Consider the following 16,073-nt stretch of genomic DNA (forward strand, 5'->3'; position numbering starts at 1 on the left):
AAAAAGAGTAAATGTGCAGTGGAGCCACATAACGAAAACGACTTGAGCCAGGTGATTGAAGTTAAATCAATAGTGATTAAGTCATGTTCCTGACTTTTTTGTCCATGTGTGATATGACATGATGGAAACGGCACTTTAACTTTGTGGTCCTCTTTCTACAAACACATAACCCAAGTTTAATCATAAGACCAATATTAGAAAGATCTAAGTTGAGAGACATTCTACAAAATACTTCACCAGTATTCCTCAAAACAATCAAAGTCATCAAAAACAGGGAATTTCGGAAACACTGAGGAGCCTGAAGAGACACTACAACTAAATGTAATGTGGTGTTCTGGGCAGGGGATCCTGCAACAGAAAAAGGTAAAAACTAACTAAAAATAAATAAAGCATGAACTTTAGTTAATAATAATGTATTGATGTGGATTTATTAATTATAAAAAATGGACCACACTAATGTAAGAGTTAAATAATAGAAGAAACTGGGTATAGGGTATACAGGAAGTTTCTGTATTAAGCTAACAATTTTTCTGTAAACCAAAAACTATTCTAAAATAAAAATGTTTGTTTAAAAATGATATTTAGAAGCATATACTCATAGAAAAATGATAAGTAGAAGGAGCAATAAAAACAAACAATTAAACCCCTTATTTTACAAGGGAGAAGACTGAGGGTTTACAGTAGGACTCAGTAGCCAGGCTGGCCAAGTAGCTTGTGCTTTGGAGAGGACCTTGAGGAAGGAGTGGTGATCAGTTGCTGAACTTCGCCTTCAGCGACACTGCAACATCATTCATGGTACACAGCAGACACACAATAAATAATTATGAATGATTACTTCTTAAGAACCTCTCCTCTCCTAAGAACCTAATACCCTCACTCATTTATTCATTGACTCATTCATTCATTTAACAAATATTTACTGAGTGACTGGTTTTACTCCTAGAATTATAGTCACTTAAAACCTCTGTCCCAAGGACTGATATTTTGGCAACTTTCCATATCTGACTTTGTAGAAAACACCATTCAGCTGATTTAAGTTTCTGACTGTCCACGTAAGAACTGTTTCAAGTCAAATATGAACAGATGGATGGAGGAAACACAGTAAAAGAGAGAGGACTCTGTGGCTCCCAGAGAGCAGGTGTGATTCATGCACACTCAAATTATGGGCTACGATTTTTTAAAAAGGTACTGTTATTTTAGGTTCTCTAATTTCTCATTCTATTTTTTTTTTTTTTTTTTTTACTATTTATTGTGGCAGCAGGCTAAGAGCACAGTTTTGTCTTGGTTTCCAGTTTGCGCTCCACTACTTATCAACTGTGTGATCTTGGCCAAGTGCTTAATTTTTTTGAACCCCAGTTCCCCCGTCTGGAAACTACCTCATGTAAGTAAGTTGCGTGTACTAAATAAGCCAACATTTGTAAAATGTTTAGTACACTTGGCAATGCAGTTAATAGCATTATTATTACTAGTATCATTGCTATTATCATTAACATTATGAACTCACCAGATGCTTGTCTCTGTGAAACAACTTCGAGAAGATTAGGGCAATAACTCAGGACCTACAAAAGAATACACGTTGACACACTTAGTCAATCTTTCCATCTTTCTAGGTTTGGTAAGTGAGTAGGTTGTCTCCAACAAATCATAAAATTATTGCTGGACTCTGGGCTGTGATTCCATGGACCAGTCCAATGCCCTCAGAGACTGCCAGGAAACTAAAAAGGTTATTTTCATGTTCCTTTCCTTCTTGGCCTCTTTTCCTGCCAAAGTTTATTTTCATATTAACATTACCATTCATTCTAACTATTCCATGGGCTCCTAAAAGTGGATAGTTTTCTTGGACACAGGTCTCTCCTGATGTTCATTTTTCTGACTTTATTTCTGCGGTATTTAAAATCATGGTACTCATGGTTACATGAGTAACCTTACAATCTCTGTGTATCAATTCTGTTAAAAAGCCCAGCACTCCCAGGGCGGCGCAGGGGAAGGGGGCTGCCTTACTTTCTATGCCCAGGTGAAAGAGAGCTTGTGTTTGATATTCTGACTAATAAGACTCCCCTGGCTATCCCCATTATAGCCAGGGTTGCCCATCTGGGAATCCTAGCCATTCCCAAGTACATCATACCATCGAAACTGCATTCCAATATGAATGCCTCATGGAAGCATTTCTCTCCCAGCAGGGGAGGTAGCATCAGCTCATCCTCTTACACAACAGCTATCTGGTGATTCTGCTGTCTCTTCAAGGGCCTCACTGATGATTCCTCAGTAGAATCTGTTTTCCTGAGTCTCACTTCAGCAACACAAAGCTAAGTTTGGGTAATAGAGGTTATGTTGTTCAACCCACTTGCAAAAACCATTCTAAGCATAAACGTCCCAGGTTCAGTGGATATCTTAAGGGAAACTTTAAATAGTTTTAATCGAAGAGGAAACTCTTTTACTGAGTTCAAACATAGTTAAGTTAGTAAAATAGCTTGTTTCTTTTTAACTGATGAAAGATTTTAAAGGTAGTTTTAAGAGGTAATTTTGTCTTCAGTTCATCACTATTTCAACAAGCATATTGTCAGTTAGTTTTCAATAAGTGCAATTATTTTGAGGCCCCTTTTGTCAAGGATACTCACATAAAACAAGTCCTACCTCTGTCCTGGGAAGATGTGAGCTGTGAAGGCTGAAACCAGCTGCTGCTTCTCCCCATACTGCCAGCCTTGGTGAGCCCAGAAGGAGTCAAGCCTGAGGGAAATGAGAGAAAGGGGTCAATCATGGAACAGAGGAGCAGCAGATTCTAAATTAGGGCGAATGTATGAGCTCCCAGGTGGACATCAGAGGAAGAACTAACGCACGTTCCTTTTTTTTTTCTCACAAGCTTAAGATGTCTGATATTTGAAATTATTTGTATCTGAGACATCTGTTTAGACTTCATCTGATTGGAAGGATTTGGCTGTTTTTGGTGTTTTTCTTTATTTTTCAATTTTGGGAGGTTTTTTTTTTTTAAAAAAAATTACTAATTAGATCCCTTTACAAATTTAATTTCAGTACTTTGAATGTAATTGCTTAAATTCTGTATAAAATGTTTCTCTACTCATGAATCGGTCTTATCACTAATTTGTGAGGATTTTCTATTTCTAACAAACCTGATTGCACCTAAGAGTGACAACATATACCTTTAGAAATAAACACACACATCATCATTATCATCATCATCCTCACCACCATCGTCATCATCATCACATAAAAATACATAGCTGGACTTATTTTCTGGAAATGTGTACATTTGTATGGTTTTACTTAAAATAGAAGCTCTATGTCACATAAAAGGTTTACTTTGGGAGGCTCCTGAGGCCATCTCAAAGAAACAGGGTGGTCTTCAAAGCTACATAAAGTGGGTTCCATAAGAGATCTGAGCAACAGCCCATCAGGAAAGAAAACAAAAAGGCCTTAAGGCTCCACGTACAGGAAAACTAAGAGTGGTTTCAGATTTGGGCCACAAATTAAAAGCCACAAAGGCAGACTCTGTGATTGCAGGCCTTGGTTTGCAATTCAACTCCTTCTCAAATGGACAACTCCATGTAATGGACATCAGGATGAATGACAAGCAATTATAAGTTCGATAATGTTTAATAATTCTTCCTAGAAATGATAGGAAGTCCAGCTAGTAATAAACACATGTTTGAAAACACAAGGGATTTGGAGGCCAGGGTCGAAATGTGCTTCTTAGGGGAAAACTTTCCTAAGTGCCTCAGAACATGATCCAGAGACAATTAGATAATTACCAAGAGCTGCTGTGTGCCACTTACAGCCAGCATTCATAAGCACAACGCCAAGCATATTGTATGGATCTCAGTGTTGCTGAATATAAAAATGAATCAACTATTTTGAGCAGCTATGAATTCAGAAACAAGGAGAAAAAATGAGCAACACAATAAGGGAAATGTAGACAGAATTAGACACACAGGGAAATAAGAGTAAAACAGAGTAAAGAGAGGATCCATCTACAGGGAATGTTGATTTGCCTTGGCACCATACCTCTGGTTTAGATCTACCTGAGGTAAACAGGACGGATAGCTCTTAAAGTGGAATAAAGGCTAGTTTCCATTTTCCTCCTCATATTCACATATTTCTATACATTTAAATCATGCAAACAAATTAACTCCATCTGTGTATGGCATCATCTTTATTTAGCAAGACTCAGAGCAGACTATAAATATGCAAAGGAAATGTGCAGTCCATTGCACACACACCTCTCATCTCCCTTCCTGAAGTCCATGCCACTTGCTCCAGCTTCAGTGAAATAGAGACCAAGCAGAGATTTGACCTCTGTCAGGGCTGGAACTGCTTCTGGTTGTATTGACCTTCACTTTGCTCTGCCTACCTTCATATCAGGGTGTGCATGTGTGGTTCTTCCAACACTGCTGTCATCAGCAGCCTTCCACTCACTTCCATTCTCTTGAAATACTCTTCCTTTAACTTCCATGATGACACTCTCCTAATTTTTCCCCTACTTCTTTGCCTACCTCTTATCAGTTTCCTTCCCAGTTCTCAACCCAACCCTTAAATGATTCTGCACTCAGTCCTATTGTGAACTCTATAATCTATTCTAAGGGGCAGTACAGCATAATGGTGGGAAATAAAGACACTAGAAATACACTGCCAGGGTCTTGCCATTTTCTGGCTGTGTGTGTGATTTGGGGCAGGTTACCTGGCATCTCTGATGTTCCCCCCATTTATAAAATGGGACTAATAATAGTACCTACTTCATAGGGTTGGAAGGAGAGTGAACAAGTTCAGATGTGTGAAATGCCTAGCACACAGTAAGACCACAGTAAGTTCTTAGTGGTACAACCATGACTTCAGCTATCATTTAGTTGAATAACTCTATTAGTTATTTAGTTGAGATTATTTGATATTGAGTTGATTGGTTGATGAACTAATTCTCTAGACCAGGCTTTTTCCTAAGCTCCAGGTCTATTTAATCAATTGCCTACTAAACATTCTCAATTGTATTTAGGGTTCCTTAAACTCAACATTCACCAACTAACTCATTTCTATTTTCCCACTCCTCCAGCCAAAACTTTTGTATTCTTTTTCCTAGATGAATAACAGCTCTTCCTTTTACATTCTTTTTCTAGACGATTAACAGCACCACCGTCCAAAGACCCAAGCCTTTGAAAGTTAATAAAGTTTCCTATCTCTATGCTAAACATAAACACTTAATTGATCATCAAGTCTTTTCAGTTTTCCTTCCTATCTTCTCTTCTGGACTACAGCAACAGCCGGTATTCTCTGTCTTTAGTCTCCTTTCCTCCCGGGAAACCATCCTTGTTTCACACTGCAGTCAGGCTTTTCATCCTTTTTAATATGTTTTCATCATCTTTCCATTCATCTTCAGGATAAAATCCCATTTTTTTTTTAGCATGGCATATAAGGTACTTCACCAATTTGCTGCTGCTTATCTCTCAAATTTCATCTCCTACCATCTTTGAGTTTTAGCCAAATGAAACTACCTATAATCTCCAAAGGCGTCACCCTCTCTTTCACCTTCATGCCTTTGTAATTCAACCTGGAATGCCCTTTCCTCAATTGTCTGTCTAGATAATTCTAACTCCATTACAATATAATCTCTCTAATTCCCAGAACACGACTCCTAATCGAATTTTTTAAAAACCTAAAAGACAGTTAACAGATGTTAGAATTCCAGTATAGTTTGCTGAAAACAGAATAAAATTTATTTTGTGCCTTTATTTCTAAGACACAGAATACATTTCTTTTTTAGTCATCATTTTAGCTTACCGTTGATCGTAATGACTCTTTGGGTGAGAAATGGAAGGGGTGGAATGTGAATTGGAACATATCTTCTGCCAAAAATTTGTAAGATATCTAGATGGCTAGGAAAACTGTGGAAAGGGAAGAGGTGCACAGCTAGCCATTCCCTACTTTCCTCTTCTCTCTCTTTCTCTCTCTCTCTCACACACACATGCAGACACACACACACACACACACACACACTTTTCTTAAGGGAAAAATCACTCTGTGTTCTTTTAAAAATACCTCAGGTTTTATGTTTTATTGCTACCAGAGTCTGCCTCCCTGAGGTTCTTGTATAGACTAGTTATTTCCCTGTGTAAAGAAGCTGTTCAGTTCATTCTCGCCTGGTTTGGAACGAAATGAACACTTCCAAAGGAAGCAGTTCTTGCAGCCTCCTCATCTTCCACTCCCCTCCTCCCCGCAGTCCTGGCTGAAGCAGCGAGTCTGTCGATCCCAGGCCAGAGACAAGGCAGACAAAGGTTCATTTGTAAAGAAGCTCCTTCCAGCACCTCCTCTCTTCTCCTTTTGCTCAAACTCACCCAGTGAGTGTGAGCATTTAAGAAGCATCCTCTGCCAAGAAGACCAAAAGGAAAGAAGAAAAAGGTATGTAATTTTTTCTTTAAAAAAACATGTCAGTTGTTTTACTCCAAACTATTACTATAGATTAGAGCAGAAATGTATGTATGTGTTGAGTCAGAAGAAAAAGACAGAGATCCTCTGAGGAGATGGTGCAGGCACTTTGAAAAATATGATGCTTCCTAGTAGAAAGGCAAATAATCAGATTAAAAGAGAACAGAAAATGTATATTTCTTGACGAGGAATGTCATTTCATTATAGGTTTAAAAAGAGGCAGATTCTTCACTGTCATTTATTGAATGCCCAAATTCACTCTGAATGTTGTCCCACACAACAGGACTTATCCCAGTCCTCAGAACTATGTGAGGATGATGAAGTATATAAGATTGTTTTAAATGCAGCAGCTGTATTACCTATACTACATGAAGTTAACTGCAACATCTAAGAAAGCCAGTGTTTTTTGCTTTTAAAAATCCTGATTCCTGAAAAGAAACTGGTACAAATGTGGGACACAAAGAGGGAATTCATTGAATTCATCCTTGGTGTCCACTCTTGGAACACAACAGTGTCTGTACTGCTAATATAAAGAGAACACTTTTTCCCTCTGAGACTTAGAAAAATTCCTCTTTAAAATTCCTTAACTTAGTTACACAGGCTTTGAAAAGCTCTCCCAAATGCTGGTCCTTTTCTCCAGTGATGATGATTTACTGTGTCCAGGAAAAGAAGGAGAATGATGCAAGACTGAATATTAATATCATCTTCTGGCATGCTCTAAGAGCCTGATCACTTTTAGGGAGGATGTGGATTATGTTTTTCTATGGATGAAGTTATCTTAGATATTTAAGATGATATGTCTGTTTTAAGGATCTTTAAGCAGCTTATTCACTGTTTAATACTACTTCTGTTCTTTAACACATATTTTGGGAAATTTCACTTCAGGACTCAGTTCTTCTAACAAAAACATTTACTAAGGACTCAGTCACTCTAACAAAAACGTCTTCTAAGGCAGTTAATAAGAAAAAAAGAGAACTTTAAAAAAACAGTGATTTTCATCCTCCAAGAAAGATGAATGGAAAACATCACAGACTGGGCAGCAATTTTAATCTCTCCCAACTATAATTTTGATATTTCAAATGTCAAGTTCTGGGCTGGAGTTTTCATTTGCTTTTGCAGCTTTGCTTCTCTCTTGCTGCTTTTTTGAAAGCAGTCCGAAAATGGACTGTCTTTTCTGTCTAATTCATCAACTCTGTTTCACGCCACTGCTCTTAATACCAGTTCCCAGAACTGACATCAGCTGCCTGTATGAGCATTTGCACCATAAATGTCTGAACACTTAAACTACATGGTCCTGTTAGTTTTGGCAATTAAATGAGATAATTTTTCTTTTTAAGTCTGCATTTAACTCCAGCCATTCAAAAGCTTGCTTGTGCTGAATGCCCAAAATTTGCAATTCCCTACCAAAGGATGGTAGCAATGATTTATTGTTTAGTTGGAAATGTCTTGCTCATAATCCTGTATCCTCTGCAATGATCTATTAAAACTTACAACACTATTAGGATATAAATGGTATCGTACATTTGGAACCAAGTTAATTACATAAAATCGAATTTATGAAAACAATGGATAACTACCTAAGCTTCTCTTGCTCACTCCTTCTAATTTTTAGTATGTAACTTTGTTTTCTTTTGTAATTTGGGTGTACTCCAGGAGGAATTTTAAGTACATGTACCTCAACCGAAAAAGAAAAAAAAGACCAATTTGCTTCAAATTGGCCAAAATCATTTCACTCTTGTTACCACTTGAACATATATGGTTTTGATGGATTGCCAAGGATTAAGTTTCGTGTCCTTTAATGAAAACAACCACCAATGTATCCCAGGAACACACTGGGTCAGAAATTTTTCCATTTGCTAAATAATAGTTAAAGCTATTTATCTGTACTTAAGTACAGGAAGAACAGAATTCTGCATTTAAAACATGTAGTTTACTTTATTTTATTTATTTGAGACGGAGTCTGGCTCCGTCACCCAGGCTGGAGTGCAGTGGTGCAATCTCAGCTCACTGCAACCTCTGCCTTTGCGGTTCAAGTGATTCTCCTGCCTCAGCTGGGACTGAGTAGCTGGGACTACAGGCGCACGACACCACACCCAGCTAATATTTGTATTTTTAGTAGAGTCGAGGTTTTACCATGTTGGCGAAGATGGTCTCAATCTCTTGACCTCGTTATCTGCCCACCTCTGCCTCCCAAAGTGCTGGGATTACAGACGTGAGCCATTGTGCCTGGCCAAAACATGTAATGTATAATGCATTCTCACACACACACACACACACACACACTCACACACACAACTACCAGTAGGTACTTGCCAGGTGTGGAACTTTCCATTGTAGTATGTGACTGAGACTGCGGCAAAAAAAAACAAAAAACAAACAAACAAACAAAAAAACAATTTTATGCTCTGGCATGAAAATAGAAGAGGTATGTGGTATGACAATTTACCTACTTATTTTTCCAGAAATTTATTTGTTCATTTCACTGAAGGAAATTTTTTGAACACTTACTATGAGCTCAGCATTGAAGCAGACACTCTTCTTCAATACAAAAGAAGTAGAAGTTACAATACTTGCTGACTTGATGTTAGCATCTCTTCTTCCAGTCCTCTGAATATTGAATTTCCCTAGCCTCAGCCCTTTGCCTCATCTCTTCTGGGTCTACCCTTACTGCCCTGCCAGACCCATAGCTATAGATACTATCAATAAATATCCTGATTGCGCTCAAATTTGTATTTCCAGCCCTGATCTTTAGACTCACATTCAACTGCCTATTCAACATCTTCACTTGGATATCTAATAGGCATCTCAAACCTAACTTGTCTAAAAACTCATTCCTGGATTCCTGCCAAAATTGGCTCCTTCCAATTCTTCCTCAGTTGAACAAATGGCAACACCATTCAAGCCAAAAACCCAAGAATCATCCTTGATTCTTTCCCTCTTGCCTCATATCTCCCATCGGTTCTCACCAAAAGTCTCTTTTCTTCTATTTCCAATCTTGTCCCACCACAATACATCTTCACAGACCAGCCAGGGATTTTTTAAAAAGGCATAAATCAGATCATGCTACTGTTCTCTCAAAATCTTCCAATGGCTTCTTAATATACCCAATACAATCTGAACTCTTTACATATCTTCTAGGCCCTTTATGATTGTTCCCAATCTTCCTTCTTGGCTATAGGTAAATTCACATAATAACCAATTCACTAAATAATTAATCAGCTTTCTGAATTTCCCACTCCCCATATTCAATTGTAGTCATGTTCTCCAAATGGTTAACCAGCTTATAAAAATGTCGACAATGACAAGGCATTATTTACTCAAATTCACAGTTCTTGTAGGACAGATTATACGTAAGTGCTTTGGGAACATAGAGCAAGGGAGCTATGAGAGTAGTATTGTCTGGAATCAGGGAAGGATTCTTAGAAGATATGAGTGTGAGGTTTGTCCTTCATGGATGCTTTGGTCAGAAATTAATACCAAGGGAAGGGGTGAGAAGGAACAACAAGGCAGAGACACATACATAGATGAGTGGCTTGACTGCCTGGCTAGCTGAACAGGAATGAATGATAGATGTGGAGACAAAGTGAAAGGAAGGCCTTAGGTTAGTTCTAAGAAGTCCACATATTCTTTTAGACAACATAAAATCTCTGTAGGCTCTTGCCTAGAATAAAAAGTATGTTTTTGGAAAAGCATTCATTTTCAAGTATGCGCCAAGCATTGTATTAGCCACTGGTGTATGGTAATGAACAAAATAAATTGCTGTCGTGGAGCCTTTGGTCTAATGAGAATGACAGACATAAAATGAGTAAATTCACAAATATATAATTTAAATTGTGATAAATATCTTAAGGAAAAGAAAAGGGCACTATGAAAGAATAAGGTTGAAACTACCTTAGATTGAAAGGCCATGGAAGGAATGACATTTAAACTGAGACCTAAAAGTCAAAACAGCCAAAAAAAGAACATTCCTGGTAGAGAGAGCAACATATAGAAAGACCATAGTAGAAGAAAAAGGTTTCCTTTTAATTATAAGGAAACACTCTATACATCTTTATTGTTAAATGCAACAAAATAGCATAAGAAAATATGAAACTCATTGATAAAGATAAGTGTATATACAAATACTGACTACTATATTACTAAAATGGTGGTGGTTAAATTCCATTTAATTCTAGCATAAAAGTTAAAAGACAAAAGTATTAAAATAACTATAATTTAAAATATGTTTGTGGATATCCAATATAAATAGATGTAAATTGGGACATCAATAACATAGTGTGGTGAGAGAGAATTAAAAGAGTAGAGTTTTTGTATGTGATTGAAGTTAAGTTGTTATCACCTCAAAACAGACTTATAATTATAAATTTTTTTTTTTTTTTTGAGATGGAGTCTCTCTCTGTCACCCAGGCTGGAGTGCAGTGGCGCTGATCTCAGCTCACTACAACCTCTACCTCCTGGGTTCAAGCAATTCTCCTGCCTCAGCTTCCCCAGTAGCTAGGGCTACAGGCGCCCGCCACCACACCCAGCTAATTTTTGTATTTTTAGTAGAGAAGGGGTTTCACCGTGTTAGCCAGGATGTTCTCAATCTCCTGACGTCGTGATTCGCCTGCCTCGGCCTCCCAAAGTGCTAGGATTACAGGTGTTAGCCACTGCGCCCGGCCAATTATAAAATATTTTATGTAAGCCTCATGGTAACCACAATGGAAATACCTATAGCAGTTTACACAAAAGAGAAAGGAATCAAAGCATATCAGGAAAAGGAGAAGAAGAAGGAGGAGGAGGAGGAGGAGGGGGGGAAGAGGAGGGAGGAGGAAGGAGGAAGGAGGAGAAGAAAACAACAACCAACAAAACACAAAGGAAGACAAGGCAGGGGAAAAAGCACCAAAGAACTACAAGACAACTAGAAACAATAGGCTAAATGGCAATAGTAAATTCTTCCCTATCAATAATTACTTTAAGTGTAAATGGATTAAACTCTCCAATCAAAAGACTTAGGGTTGCTGAAAGAAAAAAAAACAATATATAACTATATGATTTCTGCAAGTGACTTACTTAACATTTAAGGACACACACAAGCTGAAAGTAAAGAAATGAAAAAAGATATTCCATGCATATGGTAACTAAAAGAAAGCAGAGTGGACTATTTTATTCTGACAAAATAGACTATAAGTAGAAAACTGTCACAAGAGACAAAGAAGAAAATATAATGATGAAAGGGTCAACCCACCAGCAAGCTGTAACAATTATATACACACCTAACATCAGAGCACATAAATATATAAAACAAATGTTGACCGAACTAAAATAAGAAACAGACAGCAACACAGTAATAGTAGGAAACTGCAATACTCCACTTTTAGTAATGGATAGAATAACCAGACAGAAAATCAACAAAGAAAGAGTGGACTTCAACACCAGTATAGATCAAATGGACCTAACAGACATATATAGAACATTCAGGTCAACAGCAGACGAATACACATTCTTCTCAAGTACATACAGAAAATTCTCCATGATCGATCATATTCGGTCACTTAAACCATGACCTACAAAAAGCCCATTGGAAGATATTATTTATATATGCTGGATTGTGATGCACTGTAACACTACAATGTCTTGCTCCATTAAATCTGAAAATATATAAAATGAAGTAGATCTCATTTTAGACTTTTCTTTCACTAATGTTTGGAGGTAGGAATTAAATTGGATATTGATAATTCTAAGGAAATATACAGCCAAAGCCAAAAATGGCTAACTCAAATTAGAATGTGAGACAAAGAAAATCTGAAACATTTAGGAGTATGAAGAAATACTTTGTTTCTAATCTAGAGAAAAAAAAAAGCAATAAATGTATTTATTTCAAAATCAATGATCTTATCTAAAATGATTTACCTTTAAAATATACCTAATCACTAAAAACTTCATACCAAAAATTTCCATTCCACAATACTGTTTTCTTTTCTTTTCTTTTCTTTTTTTCTGAGACGGAGTCTCGCTCTGTCGCACAGGCTGGAGTGCAGTGGCTTGATCTCGGCTCACTGAAACTTCTGTCTCCCAGGTTCAAGCCATTCTCAAGTAGCTGGGATTACAGGCGCACGCCACCATGCCTGGCTAATTTTTGTATATTTAGTAGAGACAGGGTTTCGCCATGTTGGGCAGGCTGGTTTTGAACTCCTGACCTCAGGTGATCTGCTGGCGTCAGTCTCCCAAAGTGCTGGGATTACAGGTATGAGCCACCACGTCTGGCTATTCTACAATATTGTTTTCTTTCCAAGTACAATATCCAAAGAGAAATATCCTCTATCTGTTTTCCCTCTTTCCAAGGAGGAAAAGATACTTTGGCACCTGTTAACGAGATAAAATCTGAATGGCTCTAGATTCTAATTCTGGTTCCTCCACTATTTTGCTATTCTTCCTTTACTACGATAGTCTCCATTTTCTTCACATCTAATATAGAAACCAGAGAAGTCTAATTAGATAGATACTTAATATTCTATAGTTCTATGCAAATCCTGTACTTGAAAAATTATCTCCTAGAAGAGAAATTAGAATTGTTAGTATGACTTCAGGGTTCAAACTAGGATTGGTGGGTGGAAGCTACAGAAAAATATTTTACAATAAGGGAAATGTTAGAAATGTATCAATGGGATATGTTGACTTAGTCAATAATGAGTTCCCCATCATGGTAGGGGTTCATGGTAGGCTAGATAATTATAAGGCAGGAATTCAAGCCTTCGTTTTCAAGTGCAGCTAAGATGAAGTCATCTATGTGGGATAAAAATCCAAACGTTACTAAAAATTTGCAACAATGGGTACTAAAATACTTCTGGAAGTTAAAAAACAATCAAACTATAAATATATGTGTATACTATCATCTGTCATTATCAACATAAATGGGTTTTTTGTTTCTGTCAGGAGGGGACCCAGCTTCTTTGACAATGTTGTTAGGATGTAAGATAATGTAAGGTAAAGAACCACTGTATTCAATTATGTTATTTGTTCTAGAAATTTGCCTGAGTTTATACCACCTTAAAAAGCAGGTGTTCTCTACTGAATGTTCAAAATATATATGGCTTTGGGTACTTCTTAAATGCAGATTTCAGCTCTCACCAACACCTCCTCCCTGCCTACAGCATGTGTGTGACTGTGTGTGTGTATGTGTGTGTGTATCAAGGTCTCACTCTGCCACCCCCAGTAGAGCAGTGGCACAATCATGGTTCACTGCAGCCTCAGACTCCTGGGCTCAAGTGATCCGGAGTAGCTGGCAGGACTACAGGCACGTGCCAGCATGCCTGGCTAATTTTTTAATTTTTTGTAGAGACAGGGTCTCACTATGTTGCTCAGACTGGTCTCAAACTCCTGGGCTCAAGCAATCCTTGTACACCAGCCTCCCATGCTGAGATTACAGGCATGAGCCACTGTGCCTGGCCCAGAAGCCTCAGCATTTGATTTTTAACAAATATTCCAAATGGTTTTTTATCATACATGGTCATAAAACTACACTTTGAGAAACACAAACAGGATTGTAGAAAAGGCCAACTCCCATTCTTTCTAGCCAAGAGTTTATAAGCATGCTACAGAACTTCATTCAGATGAAATCTATCTTTAAAAAACAAACATTGACACATTTTGGTCTTTCTTCTATTTTAGGGCCAAAAGCCAAAATGAAATTGATGGTACTTGTTTTCACCATTGGGCTAACTTTGCTGCTAGAAGTTCAAGCCATGCCTACAAATCGACTCTCTTGCTACAGAAAGATACTAAAAGATCGCAACTGTCACAACCTTCCGGAAGGAGTAGCTGACCTGACAGAGATTGATGTCAATGTCCAGGATCATTTCTGGGATGGGAAGGGATGTGAGATGATCTGTTACTGCAACTTCAGTGAACTGCTCTGCTGCCCAAAGTAAGGAAATGAAATCACAAAGTGTATTGCCCGGAAATGTATGTAGAACAACTTTTAGCTACATCTTCGTAATAGGTTTGCTGAAATTAATAACCCTTTTAGTAAAATCCTGTTCAAATCCCAGCTCTTTTCTAGAATAATCATTATTGTGTAAAGAACTAAATGCTTTCATTTAAATGAAAGTTCAAAGGGAATTTAGCTGAGTTTAATAAAAGTAAATAAAATCCAGAAAATAATACTTCAATCTATTAAATTCTAAACTCCCCATCTGATTTCTACCACACACACACACAAATCTACCAGTAGCAGAAGTTAAGCTCAAGGTTGAAATCTTAAACCAACTTGAAAACCAATAAAAGGTTTTAGATAACAGATCCCAGTGAGGCTGGGCCCGGTGGCTCATGCCTGTAATCCTAGCACTTTGGGAGGCTGAGTTGGGCAGATCACCTGAGATCAGGAGTTCGAGACCAGCGTGGCCAACATGGTAAAACCCCGTTTCTCCTAAAAATACAAAATTAGCTGGGCGTGGTGGCACGTGCCTGTAATCCCAGCTACTCAGGAAGCTGAGGCAGGAGAATCGCTTGAACCTGAAAGGCTGAGGTTGCAGTGAGCCGAGATCGCACCATTGCACTCCAGCCTGGCGACAAGAGTGAAACTCCATCTCAAAAAACAAAACAAAACAAAACAAAAACTCAATGAATGGATCAATTCACTAAACAGAAAAGTTTAGTAATGATCAAAAATAAATTTCTAGTTCTATGTATAAGTTAACCAGAAATGAACTAGATAGAAGTTCAAGACAATTTATCTACCATTATTTTCTACTTATATTTTAAGTATAAATATTTATTGATTTATTTACTATCGTTTTGTACTTAAAATACAAGCATACATGGTGAAACCCCGTCTCTATAAAAATACAAAAAAAAAAAAATTAGCCAGGCATGGTGGCACACACCTGTAATCCCAGCTACTTGGTAGGCTGAGACAGGAGAATCACTTGAACCCAGGAGGAGGAGGTTGCAGTGAGCCTAGATCATGCCATCGCACTCCAGCCTGGGTGACAAAGCAAGACTTAACCTCAACAACAACAACAACAAAAAAGGTGTAAAATGATGGTAGACAAATTAATAAATATTTTTAGTTCTTGATTTTAAAATCATTTCCCCCTGGTTATTGAGGAATCTTTCAAATCCCATGATCTTGGATATTTCATACTGAAATTAGCTTTTTCAAATTACTTTCAACAGAAGTCATCATATTTTCATCCTTCTAAGAAATCTGTGAAATAGAAAAGGTAGATATAACCATCTTACCAAAGAAAGGTGCAGAGAGTTGAAATGACCAGTACTATCCCACATAACTAGCTAATATCAACACTGAGATTAGAACCCATGTGTTCTGATTCAGAACAGATTTTTCATCTACCAAGCCAGCTGGTTCTCAAAGTGTGGTTCCCAGAACAGCAACTTCAGCATCACCTGAGTTTAAAAATTGCATATCCATCCTTGGACTCCACCCCAGACTTACTAAATCGAAACTGTGGAGGTAGGACTCAGCAATTATGTTTTTTTTTTGTTTGTTTTTGTTTTTTTGAGATGGAGTCTCGTTCTGTTGCTCAGGTTAGAGTACAGTGGCGCGATCTCGGCTCACTGCAAGCTCTGCCTCTTGGGTTCACGCCATTCTCCTGCCTCAGCTTCCCGAGTAGCTGGGACTACAGGCGCCTGCCACCATGCCC

At 37.8% G+C, this 16,073-nt stretch overlaps 1 protein-coding gene across 1 annotated transcript in view; it reads left to right on the forward strand.

The window, feature by feature from the left end:
• Positions 1–5,927: 5,927 nt before the first annotated feature.
• SCRG1 (stimulator of chondrogenesis 1) overlaps positions 5,928–16,073 on the forward strand; it is a 17,127-nt gene continuing 6,981 nt past the window's right edge. Inside the window, exons 1-2 of the mRNA XM_011986080.1 lie at positions 5,928–6,402; positions 14,080–14,335. Of these exons, the coding sequence (XP_011841470.1) occupies positions 14,094–14,335 (242 nt within the window). The 5' untranslated portion in view covers positions 5,928–6,402; positions 14,080–14,093. The remainder of the gene's footprint in view (positions 6,403–14,079; positions 14,336–16,073) is intronic.

This window comes from Mandrillus leucophaeus, unplaced genomic scaffold, assembly GCF_000951045.1.
Source record: "Mandrillus leucophaeus isolate KB7577 unplaced genomic scaffold, Mleu.le_1.0 Scaffold292, whole genome shotgun sequence".
In the NCBI taxonomy this organism is placed as follows: Eukaryota; Metazoa; Chordata; class Mammalia; order Primates; family Cercopithecidae; genus Mandrillus; species Mandrillus leucophaeus.